General features: G+C 35.9%; 1 protein-coding gene across 4 annotated transcripts in view; it reads right to left on the bottom strand.

Annotated features, from left to right (window-relative positions):
• Positions 1-21,370, bottom strand: part of LOC136035380 (uncharacterized) — a 101,845-nt gene that overhangs the window by 34,619 nt on the left and 45,856 nt on the right. For all 4 annotated transcript variants that reach the window (XM_065717145.1, XM_065717147.1, XM_065717148.1 and 1 more), the window contains exon 5: positions 20,552-20,670. In XM_065717145.1, coding sequence (XP_065573217.1) covers positions 20,552-20,670 — 119 coding nt within the window. The remainder of the gene's footprint in view (positions 1-20,551; positions 20,671-21,370) is intronic.

The following is a 21,370-nucleotide window of genomic DNA, read 5'->3' as shown; positions in this document are numbered from 1 at the left end:
TCATTCTAACGGAAATGAAAAGTTATAGTGCCCTTTTTAAGTGACCAAAAAATTGGAGGGCACCTCCAATTTCCTCTCACGCTAATTATTTTCCCAAAGTCAACGGATCAAAATTCTGAGATAGCCATTTTATTCAGCGCAGTCAAAAAATCTTATAACTATGTCTTTGGGGACGACTTACTCCCCCACAGTCCCCGTGGGAGGGGCTACAAGTTACAAACTTTGACTAGTGCTTACATATAGTAATGGTTCTTGGGAAGTGTACAGGCGTTTTCAGGAGGATTTTTTGGTTGGGGGGAGGGGTTGAGAAGAGGGGGATATGCTGGGAAAACTTTCCATCGAAGAATTGTCATGGGGGAAGAAAATTTCCATGAAGGGAGCGCAGGATTTACTAGCATTATTACAAAAAAAAAACAATGAAAAAATAAATATGAAAAAACTTTTTTCAGCTGGAAGTAAGGAGCAGTATTAAAACTTAAAACGAACAGAAATTATTACCCATATGAAGGGCTCACCTCCTCCTAATACCTCGCTCTTTACGCTAAAGTATTTTTAGTAATGTCAACTATTTATTCTACGGCTTTTGTGATTCAGGGGTCATTCTTAATGAATTGGGACAAAATTTAATGTGTAAAGAGAGAGGTACTCACGAGGGGGCGACCCCTCTCATATATGTAATAAAAACATGAGAATAAAAAATTCTTTACGCAAGCTAATTTATAAGTTACGTATATCTTTTACTAATAAAAAGATTCGTAAAAAATTAAAAGTTTTAGTTGCCTTTTTAATTAAACAAAAATTGGAGGGCAACTAGGCTTCCTCCTCCGGTCTTTCTTTCTCAAAATCATTCGATCAAAATTATGAGAAAGCCATTTAGCCAAAAAAAAAAAAAAAAATACACATTGCGCTTTAATTATTCCTCTGCGGAGTTCCAAAATCAAAAGCTGTATTGATTAAAAAACGTTCAGAAATTAAATAAAAAAACAAGTTTTTTCAACTGAAAGTAAGGAGCGACATTAAAACTTAAAACGAACAGAAATTACTTCGTATATGAAAGGGGCTGCTTCCTCATCAACGCCCCGCTCTTTACGCTAAAGTTTTTTACTGTTTTAAAAAGAAGAGTTGAGAGAAAGAGTCCAACTTCAGCGTAAAGAGCGGGGCATTGACGAGGAAGCAGCCCCTTTCATATACAAAGTAATTTCTGTTCGTTTTAAGTTTTAATGTCGCTCCTTACTTTCAGTTGAAAAAAATTGTTTTTTTTTAATTTAATAGTAAAAGGAGGGGCATTTGCTACTCTCACATTTAGAGCGATTTTCGTCGTTTGAGCTGTGCTTCACTTTCTGCTTAAAGGTGAAAAATTTCTTTCGTTTTTACTTTATGATTATTCTTATGTAATGCAATGTTCTCAATGAAGTTGAAGTAGGTTTCATTTATGTAAAAAAAAAAAAGTGCTTGTAAAGTAATTTTCTTTAGATAAAAGTTCTGCTATACAAACAAAATGGAAATAAAAGCTTTGCAATAGATACAATAGTAAAATCGGGGTGAGTTCTATATGAAAGGGAATTATTGTTTCAACTTTCTTTGTGTTTTCAAAGATTTATATATACAAAAAAGGAAAATAAATTACGATCTTGGCCGTTTCTTTAAAGACGAAACTAAAGAAAAGTCTGCCCCTGCGCAAGCTTTCAGGTATAGGTTATATCTAAAACATGTTAGAAAATAAGTAGGAGACAGGATTGCGTTTTTACACATTTCTATCAATTTGACAACGTTCCAGTTCGCTTTTCAGCAGAAATCTAAAATTTTCAGAATTCATATTACACTCAAAATTCAACCATCAAATCAATGAAGCCACATTCAAGGAAAAATACTATCAAATCAACCACCAATGATTGATGTATTATCCATTCATATTTCAAAATTCCAGAAGCGTTCCATCTTGACAATGGCCTGATTATTTTTCAAAGTCCTAAATGACAGGCAGAATAGTAAGAGCAAGCCTCCAAATAACAAGTCTTTGTGTGAATTTGAACCGCTGCGGTTTTGAGTCTTATTTGAACAGAGGTGAAAAGGGCATAGGTAACCAACAGATGTAGCAGAGTTGTATATTTAGCTATTTGACTCCTGCACGCGAACTGTGAAATATGATATTCCTTTTGTTAATTTATTTGCTAATAGACTGTAACATAGCCAAAGAAATATTTATGCACTAGACAAGTAAGAAATCCTCGTGTATGACCGGCTTATGGGATTCTTTACCCGTGGAGCCAACGTGGCTCAAACTGTAGCCCTTCGAGTTTTTTTCAAAGAGGGAAAGACTTCAAAACTTTCGAAAACAAGTTTATGGACTTTGGGCGACATAAGTATATATGTTACCGTGAATGTCCGAAAAATAGTGAATGTCGACATTCACCGGTCAATGTTCGAAAAACTTTTTTTTTCTCCTTGGATTTAGCCGGCGTTGCCAACTTTTTTCAATTTAATGCGAGGTTTGATGATGACAGGTTAGGTTCGAATAGATTAAGTTTGGTGAGGTTGGGTTAACGTAGCTTGGGTTAAGTTTTTAACCCATTTCTGATATTAAAAACCGAATTTAACCTTACTTAATATAACCTAAACTAACATAATATAACCTAACTTCAGCCTTTACCATCATGGCTTACATAAGACTGAAAATGCTGACTCGCAAGGCTTATTGAACCCAAGCAGAGAAAAATTAATTTCGGACATTCACCGGTGAATGTCGACATTAAGACGATTCCAGACATTTACATTATATATATATATATATATATATATATATATATATATATATATATATATATATATATATATATATATATATATATATATATATATATATATATATATATATATTGTTTTTTGTTAATATTTTTCAATCAAAATCGTCAGACTATAGTTAATAGCCTTTGAAAAACCAAGATAACATTATGACGAAAATGTTGTTCACTATTTTTCCGATCCTTTTTAGCTTTTTCCATGATTTGTTTTCTCAGAATGATTCAATACTTATTCCAGTCTGAGTTTAGGAGACACATTTTCTAATTGAAAGAAGATTTTCATGATTTGTGTTCTATGTATAACATTCTATAAAATATCTTATTGCATTCTTGAATATTTGGAGGGAGGGCAGGCATGTATACTCAGATTTGAAAAACAACTTCTTTGAGTTTTTAAATTGAAAAGTACCTTCCCCCCTCAAATAAGCAATTAACCCCCCTCCTCCTTAAATTTTCGTCAATTGATGCTACTGATAGGATAAAGTGCCTTCTTTTTTACCATAGAGTGGTCAGCTGTGTAAAGTCATCTGAATTCACTTATATATCATATATATATATATATATATATATATATATATATATATATATATATATATATATATATATATATATATATATATATATATATATATATATATATATATATATATATATATATCAGGCACGTACGCAGGAATTTTTTTTTCGGGGGGGGAACCTTCGAAACAGCAGATATAAAGTAGCACTTTTTTTATTTAATAATGCAAACAGCACGTATATCGAAAAATACAGATTATGTTTAATCTGTAGTATTGTAGCGGATGGGGGGAAGAAGAATGAAGGCTCAAAAGTACGTTTTAGGCTCAGGTTATGTTCATACCGATTTAGAACCAGTGATTAATCTATTATATCTCACTGAAAGGGAAATTTTAGGGTTAACAGTGCGATACTGGTGCTGTGGGGGGTAGTTCTACTATTGCAAAAACGTAGATTTTAATGAAAAATGATAGTTTCCAAAATTAATCCATTAAAAGCTGTACTTTATCCTGAAAAGGGAGGATAAACGTCCTAATATCAAAGATAATTCTATTTTGCTGTGGAAAGCAAACTCTATTTACAAAAATAAAATAAAAGTACAATTGCTAATTACTTCAAAAAGGGTAAAAAGTTAGACAGAAAATAGGTTAATAATTGGGCTTGACTTGACCGGATAATTGCATGCCGTAAAATCCCTCAAAAAAGGCTTCACACATGTATCTAGATTCTTAATAAATGTCCTACTTTTGCCAGAAATCCCAAGAAACCATGGGGAATTAAACATTTCATAAAATTTCGGGGGGAAGGGGCGGGCGGGCCCGCCCCCTCCCCTAATCAGCCCCCTTAACTAATCAGCCCATTCAACTTGTATAAAATCGTACTACTAAGCCCCCTGAGGCTTACACTCTATTAGACATTCATCTCCCTCCATCCCACTCTATTTGAAACGGTTGATTTGGTATCTCCTAATAAATATCCAAAGATCATTGTTCTGGTCGAACTTTAATGGCACACATATAGAGCAGGATCGAGCCATTATTAACGGCTCACTACTGAGCCGTTTGTCTGATATTACGTTCCAGCAATTTCTCTGAAAAACGTCTAGGTTTTCCCCGGTTTTCATTAGTACCTCGGTTTTGCAACCGTGTTTAACTACGCTCGTTGGTGCCTGTCTTGAATAGGCTAAAGGTCAATTTTTTTTAACCCTTTGGCTCTCCCATACGTTTCCATACTGAACAAAACAAAAACTGCTTCATAAAAAAAAAAAAAAAAAAATACAACCCAAAGTCGTATTTTGATTTGGCAGTTTTTAATTATGTAATGGCTACCTGAGTACCTTTTTCATAGTTGGCTCACATATCCGGTACAGTTTACAGTAGATTTATATAAATTTGACACATACACTTTAATGTATTTTCCCAGAAATTTTCTGAGGTGGAGGGAGGTATAGGGGGTTCTCGATGATGTTATCAGGGGTGTTACCCTATTATTCCCTTGATTAGACATATGTTCACGACCAGGGGCGTCGTTTCGAGGTGGGGGGCAGTATCGGGGGCAGTTTATTCAAATAAACATTCTTTTATTTGTAGTGTTGCTCGGCGAAATAAAAGCATAAATATAATAAAAATATAACACAAATATAGACAATTCAATAAATTAACAATGCCTACAGAAATAGCATAATACCATTAAATCCCAATTCATAGAGCGACTACCAAGGAACATGACAACCTAACCAGATGGACATGCAACAAAGGAACTATTCAAGCGTGTAAAATATGGGATTACTAGACTGACCAGCCCCCTCATGGGCTACCCACTCACCAAAGAAAGGCAAGTAGCGTTAGCAAATATTTTTCAAGTGTTATAGAACTGAAGGAAAGAAAAAAGTATCAACCAGAAGGAAAGAAAACGGGATATTATCTCTAATTATTAACACAATTACACTCATCCCCCCCCCAAAAAAAAAATATTCAACGTTTGAAACGTTAAAGTTCTTTTCTGTTCCTCAGAATTGTTGTTATGCGTTCCTTTAATTGCCATGGCTTATAGAGTTTTACCTGTAATTTATAAAACCATAAACTAAGCATTCTTCGTTTTTTACCCCCAATATATTTATTTTTCTTCTTTACGTAATATAAAAATCAGTTCATTCTTTTAAAAATTTGTAGGGCAACTCAGCCTGACGAGAACTAGCTTATCCATATTTAGACGCTCCCTGAGTACCTAGTACTTGGGGATATTGGGAGAATACCTCGATTCTGAAGAAGGTTTGCGGTCTAGAATCCACGTGAATAAGCACATTTACTATTCATAAAAACATTATAATCTAACGCCCTTCATCGATGTTTAGTTAATAAAAACTTCCAAGAAGTCAGCTCTAAGGGGTCTTACTCTCAGTGGCCCAAACAATATTGCTGAAAGCTTATATTGAAAGATGGAGAAAGCGCAGGCTCAATACTATAAAGTAGTTTATGGAAGTCAAAAGCAAATCACTGTTTTTAAAACTGTCAACTCTGATCAAAAATTATTTGTTGGTCATTTTCCTAGAAGATGGTCAAGCACCCTTACTCCTTGAGATTTTTTTTTTTGACTGGTTATATATCCAGGATAGGGAGAAGGGGAAGTTTTTAAAAGAAAATTAAAATTACAAAACGCTGCCAATTTATTCAAGCCAATTGCACAAATTCCAACAAAACGATAAATAAAACGTAAAGAAAAAAAGAGGATAAAAACAGCGAATGAAAAAAAAGCAGATACAACTAATTCGATTAAGACATCGAGCTTGACCGTCCTCAGTGCAGAACAACAAAAAAATATCCACAAAGTGACGGTGAAAGGTAACGAAGTAACGGTGAAAGGGCAACACAACTTCACCGTTACATAAAGGGTTAATCTTTAAAGGGCTACCTTTCTCCGTTACGTCGAGAGTGTCTTCCTTTTTTAGTTTCTGTGTTTGTTTTAAGGGTTTTTTTTTAATATTATCTTTGGATTTTTATCGGTATTTTTTTGTATTATTCTACACTGAAGGAGGTCAAGCGGAGGTCTTGACCGAAATATTTGCATTGTAATCTGTTTTTTGTTTTTCACTGGTTGTTTTTATCCTCGTTTTCTCTTCTTTACGGTTTTTATCGTTTTGACATGATTAGCCAGTGTGGTCTCATAAATTATTTACAAAATCCAAGATTTAGCCTCTTCTTAATCTTTCCGGGATTCATAAGGCTTTCTCAACACTCTTATGGTGAAGACACTGATGATTATTTCGATACAACGCCTACCAATTAATTCAGAAATCACTAGCTTGTTTTATATTTTATATTATATTGGCCCCTTCTCAGACACGTACACGTAAAATATCTCATAATCACCATTATTTTCCTGCAATTCCGCATGATTTTCATTTAATTTACCTATTATATGTGTCTGACGAATTAATTCCTCATCTCCATCCCGCTTTCTTTGAAGTTTCAATTGTATTCAACTTAATTGTATTCTCTTTAAGTGTATTCAAATTAGAGACAAAGTCCAAAGATTGTTCATAGGAATTGCCCATGCTTGTACTCTAATTCTTCTCTCAATACGACATGTGGTAAATTTGTATCAGTACTTTTGACCTGTTGTAATTCATTTTAAGGATAGTATTCAAGAAAGAATAATAATAAAAAAAAACACTGTCACATCTTCTTGAGTTCATAGCTACGTGTCCGCAAATTATACTGTTTTGTCAATTGTTAGCCAAGATCTAAGAAGCTAAGTTAGATACCCCTTATTTGTCTGGCATATTGTCACGTACTGGTCCCCCACATACGTCCATCCATATAATCTAGAATATAATCCCTCCTTTTAACCAGAAATTCGATTCTATTCCAGTAGCACTTATCTGGGGTCTTTCTTTTCAAGGGCTTCCGCTAGCCCACCCAGAGTCAATACAAAAAAAGCGCAAAGCATGCATAAAAGCAGAAACGCTATTTTGATCTGACTACTAGCACGCTTTAAAGCAATAGGGGGTTATGTGATCACCCGCTTTTCAGGCTTTTATTTTTAAAGGGCGATTGATCAACGACAAAAAGACAATATAAACGAGTTGAAAACGAATGCATATTTGGAAAATATGAAGCTGTTAGTAAAAACATCTTTCTAAAGAACAGTAAAAGCCATCGATTTATCAAAGAGCTTTAGGCAACCACGTTTCCCCCAAGAACTTAAAAGCTGAACCATACAGTATTAAAAAAATAATTTACCAGAAACAGGGCTTGAAAGACGGTTCTGTAATACTAACAACCAAACACGGACTCAGAAGCTTAATTTGTGAGGATCAATTAAAAAAAAAGTAAGCTTAAGGGAATACAGACTCTACGCCACCTGCAATTTGCCCCCCCCCCAAGATCTACATTGCGTTTACCGCACGCCACAAAGCACTCACTTGAAAATTGTGCTCTGAATAGAGTGGGATAGAAGAGCAGCATCGCGATAGCATTAGGTCCTGTGCTGAGTTTTCAGTAGTATAACCAGGAATCGAGTTTTCCTTAGCAAAGACTCTTTTTCCACATCCGTTTGCCATAATGGAACCCCTTTTTTCCTCATCCCATTAATTTCGATCTACCTCCGTCACGATGAGCGGGTGAACCCTCTTCAGCCACGCCACTCAAACACCAAAACATATTCCATCACACCAAAACTTTCCGCCAGGTCAAACTATGTTCTGCTATATCGCGTCTAACCACATGGTACCGAAAAACCACAACCTATCTTGTGATCAAACAGTTCGTGGTAACGAACTGTAGTAAGGAGTGATCCGGCTCAATAGTAACCAAAACTGTAAAAAATTGAATTTTAATATCAATAGCTACATCAAAAGAATCGCATTTTAATGCTGATTTTAAATATATAAGTTTCATCAAGTTTAGTCTTACCCATCAAAAGTTAAGAGCCTGAGAAAATTTGCATTATTAGAAACTTAACGAAAATGACACCACCAGATTCAGCGTATCAGAGAACCCTACCGTATAAGTTTCAAGCTCGTATCTACAAAAATGTGGAATTTTGTATTTTTTGCCAGAAGACAAATCACGGGTGCGTGTTTATTTATTTATTTTTTTTTCTTTTTCCCAGAGGTCATCATATCGACCAAGTGGTCATAGAATGTCGCAAGAGGGCTCATTCTAACGGAAATGAAAAGTTCTAGTGCCCTTTTTAAGTGACCAAAAAAATTGGAGGGCATCTAGACCCCCTCCCACGCTCATTTTTTCCCAAAGTCAACGGATCAAAATTTTGAGATAGCCATTGTGTTCAGCATAGTCGAAAACCATATTAATTATGTCTTGGGGGATGACTTACTCTCCCAAAATCCCTGGAGGAGGGGCTGCAAGTTACAAACTTTGACCAGTGTTTACATATAGTAATGGTTACTGGGAAGTGTACAGACGTTTTCAGGGGGATTTTATTTTGTTTGGGGGTGGGGCTGAGGGGAGGGGGCTATGTTGGGGGATCTTTCATTGGAGGAATCTGTCATGGGGGTCATTAAATGTAATTTCAACTATTTATTTCACGGCCTTTCTGATTCAGGGGTCATTCTTAAAGAATTGGGACGAAACTTACGATTTAGTGTAAAGAGCGAGGTATTAACGAGGGTACAAACCCCCTCGTATACATAATAAAAATATAAGATTATGAAAGTTTGTTACGTAAGTTAATTCTTAAGTTACGTATATTTTTTACTAATAAAAACATTTGTTAAAAATTAAAAGTTCTAGTTGCCTTTTTAAGTAACCGAAAAATTAGAGGGCAACTAGACCTCCTTCTCCGCCCCTTATTTCTCAAAATCGTCTGATCAAAACTAAGAGAAAGCCATTTAGCCAAAAAAAAAGAATTAATATACGAATTTCATTTTAATAATTTATGTGCGGAGAGCCAAAACCAAACATGCATTAATTCAAAAACGTTCAGAAATTAAATAAAAAAAAACTAATTTTTTTTTAGCTGAAAGTAAGGAGCGACACTAAAACTTAAAACGAACAGAAATTACTCCGTATATGAAATGGGTTGTCCCCTCCGCAATCCCTCGCTCTTTACGCTAAAGTTTGACTCTTTGCCACAATTCTACTTTTTAAAACAATTAAAAGCTTTAGCGTAAAGAGCGAGGGATTGCGGAGGGGACAACCCATTTCATATACGGAGTAATTTCTGTTGGTTTTAAGTTTTAATGTCGCTCCTTACTTTCAGCTAAAAAAATTAGTTTTTTTTATTTAATTAGTTCAAGGAATGTTTGAAAAATACAGGAAATAATTGGGAACACGTTTGGAATATACCTCCTTCCCAAAAATACAGGAAATTATTGGGAACATGTTTGGAATATACCTCCTTCCCAAAAATACAGGAAATTATTGGGAACATGTTTGGAATATATATTGGGAATATATCTCCTTCCCCCTAAAATAAATTCGTGTGTGCGCAACAGCTCTAAAGAAAGTTATCTATAAATAATGGAAAAGGGGGAAGATTAACAGACCATAATCAACAAAAGAGCGAAGATTTATGAGAGAGTATAAAAAAAAAACGAAAAAATACTCTGTCCAATTTGAAAAATAATAGCTTTCATGCGCATTTCAGAACCCAATGTTTTGAAGCATTTAAAAACCACCAAAAAGCAGGAAACAAATTTCAAAGTAATTTCAGAAGAATACCTTTTTACATTATTAAATCTCTGTCGCGGAAGTGACGACCGGATATCAAGGCCATTTAAGTACCCAAAGGGTCGCTCAGACGGAAGACCTGAAAATTCCACACACCGTCTCTTGGGAATAAAAGGATAAGATGATTTGTAAACCAATGCACATCAACTTTTCAACATGGCCTGTTATTAAATCGCTTCCGAGGACCATTGGCTATGCTAATTTGTTAGACTTATGTGAACAAAGGCTGAAAGTGTTGAAAAATTCCGTTGATGACTCTTAAGATTGATAATTCACTGGATATTGGATGACTTCACACGGCTATTTGATTGGTTAACAATGGCGTTTAGAATACACAATAGTCCATTGCTTTTAATGTTACCGTCAGCAATTGCAATTTTGCTAAATTCCAACTTACATATTATCCATGAGAAGAAAGGTAGACGTGTGAAATGACAAGTAAACTGACACTTACGAGTCCTTTGAAAATAAGGTCAATCTGGAGTTGTATAATATTCAATTATTATTGCATTTTAATTGGGTGAGGTTGGCTATCCCAATAGAAACATCCGACTGGATTCTCTGTCATAGATATTTTTGATGTATAGAATGATAAAACTCAGTATTTTGTTCTTTCCCAGCTAAACGTTCCGATCTATCGGCATTACCCGAAGACCGATTATCGGCATTATACGAAGACCGTATAATTAATAAAATACATCTCTTTAGTTTAGTGGCAAATGTACGTAACTCCTAGCTCTGAAAACAATCATGTGACATTATACAGTAGGTATATAAAACTGACGCCCTCCCCCACAGAGAGTATTTCTTATTATACAGTCAGTAGGTTTCCGATCCTCACCTGAGTATATGTTACGATGTTGTTTTTTAAGTAAATGAAAGCGTTGAAAAAGCAACCATCATCAACAAAATCATACTAACAAGGGATTTAAAACTCGGGATGACCTGAAACAACTTTTAACCTTTAAAAGGACTTATTGGTCGTGGGAAATCATCCGTCTGGACTAGTAGGTTACGATGCGTGACATACCACACATGGAATCTGATTAGGAGATTATCTTTTCTCAACAAGTCTCACATTACTAATTAAAGCTAAAGGTTAATAGAAGATAAAGGCGACAATGTGTGTTTGTTTGATATACTGCTCACAACTTCCAAAGATAGTAGAGCTCCTTGATAGGTCTAAGAATTTGAGTCTGGCGAATAAGGGAAGTATTTGACGAGGAAAAACATTAGGCTCAGTTTATATATACCTGATATGTGGTTAAGGACTTGGGGCTATCATTTCCAGGCTGCCGTACAATTTATATTATCTTTTGAACATTAACAGCCCAAGTCAATACACTCAATCCCAGTATGCCCAGTCCCATATTAGTATTGTAGCCAGAGACACCATTTTAGGAGAAACAGCGGAGGTAGACCTTAGGCTCTAGCCTCTTTTTATTATGCATCATATGCTGCAAACGGGGTCAAAATGTAGAAATATTAAAAGATACAGAATCTAGGGTACTTGTATCTACAAACACACCTTTTACGAAAGCTTTTGCTCCTTTCTATTGGTCGAAAAGATAGCATAAAATCGAACAAGTAGTACGTCCATTAGTTCACGTACTTAGATCAATTACAAAATCTTTTAATTTATAAAATGTGGTAATGATTATTTTATTTGAAATACAATTGAGCGATGCTTATAGGGTATGTTGAAATTAATTACCTTTTTTTACGATTTCTAGTTTCATATCATATGGCATGATATCGCAATTAATATAGCCGAACCATTATGTTTTTGCATTGCTACTAAATAGGATCTTGTGGCCAAGAGAACTCCGGTTAATGCTCACTTGAGTACTTATGCAGAAAGAAAATGAAACTTGAATCACATCCCGCGAATCATCAATCCAAACAGAAAACAAGTGACTAGAAACCAAAAATCTGTGATTTACTGTTTTTAATTGAATGAGTCTTCCGTTACAACTTTCATTTGTTTTTGTAATGAAAATAAAATCTTGTTTCAAATGAAAGTATAGAGGGACGTTAAGCTTAGGACAGACAAAAGTATGCTATATTTTGAGAGAGGCAGCCGGCATCCTAGGCCACCCATTTTACGCTAAACTGCAAGTAGTTTGGGAAATGTTTTTTGGGTCAAAATTTATACAACTATTTCCACACAAATCTTGATCCCGATTCTTTAATCGAGCAACATTTAGTACTACTGTTTCAGATGATCCTTGCTTGTGGTGAAGTCCCTTTTGCAATTTCGTATAGGACAAATAACTCCCACCCTTAAAAAAGCAAAAAAAGACAGTAAGGAGCGACATTAAAGCTTAAAACGAACAGAAACTATTCTATATGTGAAAAGGACAGTCCCCTCCTCACCGCTCCGCTCTTTACGCTAAAGTTTGACTCTTTATCACGATTCTACTTTTTAAAACAATAAAAACTTTAGCGTAAAGAGCGAGGCATTGGGGAGAGGACAGCCCCGTTCTAATACGGAATAATTTCTGCTCTTTTAAGTTATAATGTCGCTCCTTACTTGCAGTTAAAAAAAAAACTTGTTTTTTTATTTAATTACGGAACGTTTTTGAATTAATGCATGTTTTGATTTTGGCTCACCCCACATGAATAATTAAAACGAAATTTGCATGTTATTTTTTTTCTTTGGATTAATGGCTTTCTCATAGTTTTTATCGGACAATTTTGATAAAAAAGGGGTGAGGGAGGAGGCCGAGTTGCCCTCCGATTTTTTTGTTACTTAAAAAAGCAACTAGAACTTTTATTTTTTTTCCAAACGTTTTCATTAGCAATAGATATAAGTAACTTACGAATTAACTTACGCAACGAATTTCTATATTTGTATATTTTTATTACGCATATGATGGGGTTCACCCCTCGTCAACACCTAGCTCTTTACACTAAAGCTTGGATTTTATCCCAGTTCTTTAAGAATGACCCCTGAAAAAGAAAGGCCGTAGAATAAATAGTTGAAATTACTAAAAATACTTTAGCATAAAGAGCGAGATATTGAGGAGACGAACCCCCTTATGTACGTAATAATTTCTGCTCGTTTTAAGTTTTAATGCTGCTCCTTACTTCCAGTTGAAAAAACTTTTTTTTTAATTTATATCCTCATTGTCCTTTTTTAAATAATGCTAGAAAATCCTGCGCCCCCTACATGAAAATTCTCTTCCCTCATGATAAATTTCTCCATGAAAGATCTTCCCACGTAATCCCCCAACGCGCAAAAGTCCCCCTGAAAACGTCTGTACCTTTCCCAATAACTATTACTATATGTAAACAATGGACAAAGTTTGTAACTTGCAGCCCCTCCCGCGGGGACTATGGGGATTAAGTTATCCCCAAAGACATAGTTATAAGGCTTTTCGACTACGCTGAATAAAATGGCTATCTCAGAATTTTGATCCGGTGACTTTGCGATAAATGAGCGTGGGAGGGGACCTAAGTGCCCTCCAATTTTTTGGTCACTTAAAAAGGGCACTAGAACTTTTAATTTCCGTTAGAATAAGCCCTCTCGTGACTTCTAGGACCACTGGATTGATACGATCACCCCTGGAAAAAAACAACAACAAATAAACATGCATCTGTGATCTATTTTCTGGCAAAAAATACAAAAATCTATATTTTTGTATATAGGAGCTTGAAATTTCTACAAGGGGTTCTCTTATACGCTGAATCTTATGGTATGGTTTTCGTTAAGATTCTATGACTTTAAGGGGAGGTTTCCTCCTATTTTCTAAAATAAGGCAAGTTCCCTCAGGCTCGTAACTTTTGATGGGTAAGACTAAACTTGATGAAACTTACATATTTAAAAGCAGCATAAAAATACGATTCTTTCGGTGTAACCATTGGCGTAAAAATTCTGTTTTTTTTACAGTTTCGGTTACTATTGAGCCGGGTCGCTCCTTATACAGTTCGTTACCATGAACTGTTTGGTATTCAAGAATATTGTTCTATCCCTCCTCGTCAGTTTGGGTACCAGCGAGGCCTAGGCAGAGAGCATGCTCTCTTTTTACTTATAAATGTCCTGAGGGATATTGAAGAAAGAGGTGATTTCTTGGTCTTATGCTCATTCGATGTTGCAAGAGCTTTTGACTCGTGTATATTTTCGCAGGTTTTGCTTGAGGCCCTCTTGAAAGGTACTGATGCTGCGGTAATCACTTGTTTAAGATACATGTATAGAAATCTGAAGGCTGGAATTAAAGATGGTAGTCAACTATTTCCGATTCTGAAAGGTATACGCCAAGGAGCTCTGACTTCTCCATTTTTGTTTAATAATTGTGATACCGCTGCTCAGGATAAGCTGAACTGCATTTTATCTTCAAAGGAGTTGATCTTTCGTTAGTTACGTTTGCGAATAATCTACTAAGCATTTCCTGCCCTTTTCAAGGATGATCTTCAACCTTTGAGTTTCTCCAAGAACAGTACGAACACATTAGTTCGAGCTTTAATACTCATAAAACAGTTGTTCTACCATTCAACTATAAAGGAAACAGAAACTCAATAAGTCTAACTGGCTCTGAGGTTTCTTTTGCTAGCAGCCTTACGTGGGCATGCCTATTGGAGCAAACCTAAAAGAAACTGTAAACCTGGTAATTAAAACTTATGCCAGTAAGATCGGGCTGCGTATGCCTCTCTGGCTTCAATTGTTTCGTATCTAAGTAGAGTTCACCGTTCTCAGTTACATAATAGCCTAACTTTTCCTCACTTTCTTGCCCTTGCTCCTGTTTGGTCTTTCCTTAATTGTGGCAAGAGAAAGCAAGTCCATCTCCTTTACTTTAAATTTGCAAAGTATGTAATAAAACTTCCAACTTTGACAAGCAACTCTTCTCTGCAAAGAAAGTATCAATTGGTAAACCCTGCTGGAGTTGTTGAGCAGCGTATTTGTGATTTCACTACCGAATGACAGAAGTCTTTCCATCTTTGGTCTTTCTGTTTGTCCCTTGTTTGCAGCTGTCAAAGTGTGTTTTTATTTCTGTTGTCTCTTTTTTTTTTCTTGATTTTTACTCTGTCTTTTTCTACTTGCCCAGTTTGTTGTGATGGGTTATAAATAAAATGATGATGATGATCGATATAGGTTGTGATGGGTTATAAATAAAATGATGATGATGATCGATAAAGATCTTTACGAATTTAATACTTTATTTCATGCTCCAGGTATTTTTAAGACAAAAGAAGAGGCTGTGTACTCTTAAATCATTTCATTCTATTCATACTAGAAATATTCATATTTTCCATACACTAAACAGTTATTTGGCCCATATAATGCTTGGATTCTTGGACGAGTCCTAAGCATTAAATTTTATTCTTGGTGAAACTAAACAAATATCGGTTCCTGCTGCACACTTAGTGCAAATATATTACTCCAAAAGAAGGAAGGTTAGTTGATAAGTCCGCAGATTGATCTGAAGGATCTCAAGCTTTGGGCCAAAAAACGCTTTTCCGGGCTTCAAGCCCTCTCCTCTCTATAAAATGACCCTATCAAAAAGTTAAACTTCTCACATTTTCACCACAATATTTTCTGCTTGTGTACAATTGACCTTTTCAACCCCCTTCCCTGAAATCGGCGAACCCGACATAGTACGCCATCTATCGTAAACTCACTGAAATAATTGCCTCCAGCCGTCCTACCTCTGAGCCGGGATCAGTTCTACATCTATTCAAGTAAAAACTCTTAACAACTTACTTGCACGTTACACTAAGCCAATATTTCAAAAGGCTTTTGGGTGCACACCCCACTCCCTCGGTATTTAAATATTTCCCCCAGTTTTCTATGCACAATTTATCCGGTCTCTCCACTTTTTCACAAATTTATCCCCCCCCCCCCAAGTTGAAATGGAACCCTGAAACCGTGCGTTCTATTGCAAAATTATAATATTTCGCACCTCCAACGGTAATAGGCTATTAGTCCACCTGATCCTTCCGCTGATGCTGGACCGGTTTTGCATACATACAAGCAAATATCCACGGTGGGAAATGCACCACATGCACTAGCCCAGGGGGCTGTTGGGTATACGCCCCTAAAGAAATTCAGCAAAATCATAAGGAATATCGGTCTCATACTACAAGTCTTTGACTTCTGTGTTACATTATTACTTGTATTAAAAACCAAAGCATATATATATATATATATATATATATATATATATATATATATATATATATATATATATATATATATATATATATATATATATATATATATATATGTATATACATATATATATATGCATATAATTTTTATTTTCAAAATTACTTTTTTATATAAAGCACATGGAATTTCAACTAACTTATGTAAGTAAGAATTTCCAAGTACCACTTCAATGCAATTTAGTTTGCAATAAATCTTTCAAATTGCCGCTTCCCTCCACTATCAAGCTGATTATGAAGCTCATGGTTTAAATCGGCAGCCAAAACCTGTCATCTACTCTTGAACAGTTTTCGTGATTTTCTGTAATTACTTCTTGGTTCTTCGTTTCCGTCAAATCTACCTAATTACATTGGCATTTCCTGAGTTTTACACAACAAGAATATCAGTCTTATCAATTATTTTTTGAGCGGATCGGTCAAGAATAAAAGCTGCTTTGTTCGACAAACAACAATGCCTAACCAACATTCACAGAGAATTTCCTGCTCGTAATGAGAACAGGCTAAAAAATAAGTTGTAAAAATGTTAGAGGCTCAGCAGGCACGTACGCAGGATTTTTTTTCGGGGGGGAGGGCACAACCTTCGAAACAGCAGATATAAAGTAACACTTTTTTTATTTAGTAATGCAAAAAGCACGTATATCGGAAAATACAGATTAACTTGCATAATTCTATTTTTCTCTGGAAAGACAACTCTCTTTACAAAAAAAAAAAATTAACAGTACAATTGCTAATTACTTCAAAGAGAGTAAAAAGTTAGACAGAAAATGGATTAATAATTGGGCAGTGACTTGACCGGATAATTGCATGCTGTAAAATCCCCCCAAAAAGGCTTCACACATGTATCTAGATTCTTAATAAATGTCCTATTTTTGCCAGAAATCCCAAGAAACCATGGGGAAATTAAACATTTCACAAAATTTCGGGGGGGGGCCGAAGACACCCCCTACGTACGTGCCAGAGCCTCAGTATCAAACCAAAATCTGTTTTTTAATATTCAGAAAAATTAATTTCAAGCCCTTACCCAATGGCGCCCCCCCCCCAAAGTTTTGTCCATGCCGTAAAAAATAGCAAAATACATTTAAAATAATTTTTGATGCATTTTGAAAAGTTTTATTTGGAAATCACCCCCCCCGAACAAAAATCCTGGATACGCCCTTGGCCAATAGTCTTTTACTCGCAAGGAATTCGTTGTCCCCTTATGAATTTATAACTGTGATAGTGGGTACAGCACTGCGGATTCAACATAAACGAAACTGGCACACAAGAATCAATTATAATTCGGGGGGGGGGGGCATAATTCGAGGCAGAGGGACAACTTCGCTAATACCCAAAGAACCAGGCAAAGTATATAGAAATAATAAGAAAACTACATACATTATGATATGTTAGAAGAGAGAGGTACTGAGACCCCCCCCCCGTAGGATGCCGGAGGAAATCCATTAGTTGAAAAAAAAATACTTAATTCCAATTACTACGCCCAGTATAGAAGAATGGTGGATGAAACGCAAAACATTGCGGATACAAATTGCAGCGAAATCATAATAAACCATACAGCAGTCTACACAGGTATATTTGCCATAAATCTACTTAAGGAGGGATGATGGTTCGGAAAAATTTGAGAAAAGGAAGATTGTGTGATGAAAGTAGGAAATTATGGAAAAACGATAAGCATTTTAAGATTTATAGAGGGCGTGATCCCTAAGCTCCTTTGCAATGCATGCCGACCCCTACATGCTACGTAGGTGAAGATCACTAAAAACGCCACAGTTTTATCAACTGATAAGCCTTACAAGTAATTAAATAAAAAAACAAACAAAGTGTTCAATGAAAAGTAAATAGCAAATTGGAAATTAAAACTAATAGAAATTAGCTTATACAAAACGACAAAGACAAAATGGGCAGAAATTACTATGAATGAAGAAACAAAACCTTAAGGGAACAAAAACTAGATACCAAGGCCATAAGCAGTGTTGCAACAATTTTAACCCATGGGTCAAAGCAATAATGTTTATGGTATGTATTTGAACTACTTAAAGGTGCAAAAGTCCTAGCTCCTAGCCTCTGCCCAGTTAAATCACCGTCCAATATACCATTTTTATGGAAACATTTAATATAAATGTAGCAATTCACTCTCAGAATTCCAATCGAGCAAGCATACCCTTGCTTGAGACAAAAATTAAAAGACCTCGACAAATTCTAAGCCACCAAGGTCGATTCGATTCTGGGCTATGGAAACTTTATTACATTGATTCTTACTTCTAGTTAAGTTTGGTTTAGATTTGAAAAACCCTTTTGGTTACTTTCGTCCAGTTGACAGATGAATCTGGGAGCCCCTTTCACTCATAGTTCTGGTCTGGTAGGGCTGTGATCTATAGATACACAATAAAGACATTAACTCATACTTCCCACCATCTCCCTTTAAAATTCAGCAGCCACTTCTGTCATGATGACAAGAATGTCGAGTTCTTCGTCCACATAAGTTGTATAGGGTACGAAAAGAGGCAAAACCGGGACACTTACTCTCACTTTCCACAAGCTTCAATAATACCCGACAACTGATCCTTGCATTTGCTACTTTGATATAAATTTAGGGGCCCTCTGCCTCTACAAAAACTGACCCGTTTCTCTTGATGCTTCAATTATGCAGGTTTATCTTAGTTTGACACGATTTTTGAAGGAACTAAATCTGATCTGGGGGGCAAACTGGGGTCTGAAGGGATCGACTACAACCCCCCCCCCCCCTCATAGCAAATTATGCCCCTGGTCAAAACAATTTTGTGGAGAGAATTAGATTTTGTCTTTATGTGTGAGGGGGGAGGGATACGCTGGAGAGGGCACATTACCAAGTACGCCACTTAGGACCCTTCGATCTTACAGATTCAAAATCCTTGTATGACTCTGATTTCAACAAAGCGTAACGTGCCTACCATTATGGTGATACATACTCAACATGCTTTGATTTTGGATGTATATAAATCAATATTAGCCTCATGTTGTAATCGTCAAACTCAAAAATCCTTCTTAAACGGGCCAAAGGGCCTTAGTTTAGGCTATTCCCTCAAACAAGCTGAAAATTCTTTCAAGACCTGACTTTTACGAGGTGTAACATGTCAACCTTCCTATTATAATGTATGGAGCCTGTGGTTTATACGGGGTACTTGCATAATTTACCTTTTACCACAGGGGCTGGCGTTATCTTGTCTTCCCCAGAGGCATATTTTTTTTTAAGAACTTTTGACTGTTCTGACTAAAATTACCATCTTCAAAATTTAATATGATGCTAACGAGGGTTGAGGGGGTGCTCATGGACACATGAAGCATCAAAAAATTGAAAGGTTACCCTCTGACTGGTTTTGAGCTACAAAAAGGACACCAGAGCTCAGAATTTGCAATCAAATGAGTCTTTCTCTGACTTTCTGTGACTATTCGTTCTATGTGATGGCCCCTAAAAAAAATTAACACGTTGGATACATATCGCCCTTCACTAAGTCAACACTGTTGCGTTGACTATGAAACAATCATCCATTCTAAACTTTTGACAGACATTCGAAATAAGCTGACAAGAACAGATCACCATTTTCACCAATTAATTTCGAAGGAATGGTTTATGACACCCAACATAACGAGCACAAAAGTCTGAAGTTTCCGCCTATAATTTTGCTTAACAAATTAATCAAGTGCCAGGATTATTATTCACAGGATAGGTAATGATCAGCCTCTTTGGAAATTTGCCAAACAAATAAGTACGTATACTATCCAAAGTTTCTTGTCCATCGTAAGAATCTAAAATGAATACTTTGTCTTTAGCTCTCAAAAAATATATACTTGAGGGAAGTAAGTCGTCCTCCTCCCTCTTGTATGAACAAGGGTTTGCATACCGCGTTAAACGGTGTGCCATTCCAAATAAATAAAGTAACATATTTTCCCACAAAATAACCATCATCCTTAGGTCTTTTTTCCCGAACCCCGATATAGAAAAACTTCAGAGGGGCACATCAATCTTAAACTATTTTTGTTTTATACTTTGCAGGTTCTTTTCTCTATTTTCTCGTATATGGCATAGTCAGCATGGATATCAAGAAACCAGTCCAAATATGGACTACCCATGACTTTATTGAATCAGATTTTCTCCAAAATCTGAGATTTGCCCTTTTTGTTGTACAAGAGGCAAAATGACCGTTAATCTTTCTCACAGAACCGCATGGTACTTTGACAAATAATTTTTGACACTTTTTCCTCACCATTTGTATCTTGTGTGTGTATGTTTTTTTTACGGATTACTAGAACATGCATAAGAAATCTACAATAACATCAGTCGGCTACAATGTGTCCAAATTGTGAAAAAAAAACTAGCAATCTTAGATAAATATCACTCACCCCACATCTGTATCTGGGTCGAACTTCTTCTCCTTTTTGGGGTTCCTCTGTGTCTAGCAAAGCGATGAATCGTTCCCCTTTCGGACCTTCCCAATCACCCAAACATTGAAAATTCAAATCTGAAAAGCAAAACACTATTTAAGATTTACTTGGACAATGTTGTTCTTTAAAATAAGAATTTTCTTGACTCCAGTCGAAATCTTTTGGCGTACTTTCCATTCTATTTTCATATATTATTCCTATCTAGAGCAAAATCTTGGGGGAGGCTCAATGTGACACGTGTACCAATGAGCAAAATCTTGGAGGGGGGCAATGTGTTAAAGGTGACAATCATTGACAAAATTGATAAATTCATTCTAAAAAGAGGATAAAAAAACAAGGAATGAGGGCGCCAGAAAAATTTTGGGAGAGGGGCCGGAGACCACCATATATTTTTGGCACTGAGGGCCAGATTTTCTGGCACTGATTTTGACTCAGAGGGGGGATATAGAAAGGGCCATTAATTAGGTCTTCCTAAGCCATATATAACCATATAAAGCACTTTTTTGCAATTCTCAAATTTCGGGGAAGATTTCCAACCAAATTCCTCCAAGTAGAAATCAGTGTGATTTTTTTTTTCTTCCAGTTTTCAGGGTTGGTGTGGCGAGCCTTTTTTGGATAGACCCCAGAACGAATATAATGATGCTTGTCAGGGATTCGATACTGGGAGGGGGGAAATTCGGAACAAAGCGAACGAGGCCAATTAAATGGATACATATAGGATATAACGATGAAAAATTGGTAAAGTGCTGATATTGAATATGGAGGGTGAGGACCAAA

Source organism: Artemia franciscana, chromosome 14 (assembly GCF_032884065.1).
Source record: "Artemia franciscana chromosome 14, ASM3288406v1, whole genome shotgun sequence".
Classification (NCBI taxonomy): Eukaryota; Metazoa; Arthropoda; class Branchiopoda; order Anostraca; family Artemiidae; genus Artemia; species Artemia franciscana.
This window is presented reverse-complemented; position numbering and strand designations above follow the sequence as displayed.